Raw genomic sequence first — 2,398 nt, 5'->3', positions numbered from 1 at the left:
GAGTATAGACAAGGAGATTAGTAAAGCAGGGAACAACCAATAATTCATGAAGAAGATACTAACAATGGAAATCTCAAAAACAGAAGAACAAGTAAAAGAAGTTCCAAAAGAAGAAGTAAAAGAAATTTTAGAAGAAGAACAACCACAACAAACGAAAGGACCAACAGTTGAATTAATTTAAAGAAAAAAGTAAACATAATAATTGAAAACCAGGGTTTTTTCTTTAATAACAATTAAGTAGTTATTGATTTATTCAATGAATAATTTTAAATTTTTGAAGAATTTGTAATAATATGGCTATGACTACAAATAAAATGATAGAAAGAGTTGAAAATAATAAATAACCCAAAGTGCCATTGTCCATGAGAGTACCTTCTAATCCCATTTTTTTTATTAATGAAAAATAATAAGTTTCATATTATTTAAGATTTTTATAAAAAGAAAAAAAAACTTGTTATTAGAAATCATTTAAACAATGGATTTTCTATAACATCTCCTCTTATATAATGTTGTAAAAATTCTTGTAGTTTTAGTTCATTTAAAATAAATTCACTATTTTTTAATTGACTTTGTTCAAAAGACTCTGCGTATTTATTAAAGTAAATACAAGACGAAGCAGTTAGTGTTGAATTAATATGAACACAAATTCTTCCATTTCTTAAATAAATATATAATAAATCAGGAGATTCATTTTTTGATTTATGATTGATAAAACATTCTTGATTATCACAAACAAATGCACCACAATTTAAACAATATGAACATTTCATATATTCTTTTGGTACTTCATGACACACACTACATTTTTGTTCTGCAAATTGACCTACAAAATCTTTAAAATGTTTTTGTAATTTAAAATCAAAAATAGGTTGTTTGATATCAGGTAAACTATTAAATAAAAGCTCATCAATAAATCCCATCATTTCATAGACTCTTAAAGATACATTAATTTCTTTAATTCCAATAATCTCATTTAATATTTTTATTTGATCATTTAATACACATGTCAATTGTTCAGTAAGTTGTTTAATGCTTAAACATTTTTGTAATTCTTTTTGTACATTTGTTGGTAATGCTATATTTTGATATTGAATGTTATCATCAATAATAACAAATTCATCATGATTTAATTGAAGTTGTTTTGCAATACAAGCACAATTTCTTGCTTGTGATGTCCAAGCAATGCGTTCCATTGAATTTGATTGAGAAACTAAACTAAATAAATAAATTTTTAAAGGGTTTTTACATTGCTGATAATAATCTTCAATATCATTTTGTATTTGATATAAATCTTGAAATAGTTCAGTTTCACGAAAAATAAAACGAGCTGATTCTAACAATGATATTATTATTTGTTTATCTGTTTCTTTATATAAATAATTTAATTCTGAAGAACACTGTAATGATACTATTGTACCATATAAACAATCAATAGCATTTTCTAATATATCAATTGATTGATTTTTTTCATCATAGAATTCATTAAAAATACAATTTCTTAATACCTCTTTTCTCGTAATTTCTTTTCCTTCAATACTAGTTGATTCTTCTTTCTTAAATTCATCTTGATGAGGTAGAAAATGATTAATTTGGTATTTACATATTGGACATATATTTCTTTTATACTGTTGATAACAATTATAATGTACAGTATGTTGACATCCATTAACATTGCATTTCACTTTAATTCCATCATTCATTTTTCTAATAGTTTCAACTTTTTTATTTTCACTAAAACAAGTGAAAAAGCCTATAATATCATTCTTTTTTTGTTGACAAATAACACAAATTTCTTCTTCTTTTTCTACTTCTTTAACTAACTCTTGTATTTCTTGTTTATCTTTTGTTAATATTTTCTTTTGTTGATTTATCATTCGTTGTTTTATTTGAGCTTGTTTGTCTTTATGTTGTTTTGTATTTTTTCTTTGTTCTTTCTTATAATTTTCATATTCTACCTCAAATTCATTTCCAATTTCTTTAGCAACTTTATTCATTTCAAATAATTCTTTTTCTTTCATTCCCATTTCTCTTCCAAAGTATTTCATATATTCATTTATTTGAAACATCTCTTCATCACTTATCATCAATCCTTCCATTTCTTGGTTTGCCTCTGATAGAATATACCTTCTTGTTGTAATAGCATTATTTAATTCTTCAACAACATCATTCCATTCAAAAATTAACATAATAATAAGTGGTGAAATATCTTCGAATCTTAGTTCAACTATATCCTTAATTAATGAATAAAGTGAAACGCTTTGAAATAATGTTTTATGAGGCTCATCTTTTCTTAGACAATTAAATTGATATCTATGTGGTAATGGGCTTTGAGGTTGTAGTAAACAAGTATTAATAAGAACTTCTTTTTCTGGTAATTTTAATAATGGAGTTAAAGGGT

The 2,398-nt window shown here is 24.2% G+C and overlaps 2 protein-coding genes across 2 annotated transcripts in view, besides 3 other annotated features; one reads left to right on the top strand and one right to left on the bottom strand.

Moving 5' to 3' along the window:
* The window catches only part of EDI_071760 (leucine-rich repeat-containing protein, putative), a gene marked incomplete at both ends in the record, with an annotated part of 1,017 nt that extends 974 nt beyond the window's left edge, over positions 1–43 (top strand). The window contains one exon of the mRNA XM_001733264.1: positions 1–43. This exon is cut by the window's left edge and continues 974 nt beyond it. Within this exon, the coding sequence (XP_001733316.1) occupies positions 1–43 (43 nt within the window).
* A 340-nt stretch (positions 44–383) lies between these two features.
* Positions 384–450: a sequence feature (AT_rich).
* A 14-nt stretch (positions 451–464) lies between these two features.
* EDI_071750 (uncharacterized protein) lies at positions 465–2,186 on the bottom strand (the record flags this gene model as incomplete). The annotated part of the gene is made up of 1 exon (XM_001735857.1): positions 465–2,186. One exon carries the CDS (start codon positions 2,184–2,186, stop codon positions 465–467), a length of 1,722 nt encoding a protein of 573 aa, XP_001735909.1.
* Positions 659–679: a sequence feature (AT_rich).
* Positions 1,790–1,937: a microsatellite.
* Positions 2,187–2,398: the final 212 nt, after the last annotated feature.

The sequence above is a fragment of the Entamoeba dispar genome, genomic scaffold, assembly GCF_000209125.1.
Source record: "Entamoeba dispar SAW760 scf_1105229459457 genomic scaffold, whole genome shotgun sequence".
Classification (NCBI taxonomy): domain Eukaryota; phylum Evosea; order Mastigamoebida; family Endamoebidae; genus Entamoeba; species Entamoeba dispar.
This window is presented reverse-complemented; position numbering and strand designations above follow the sequence as displayed.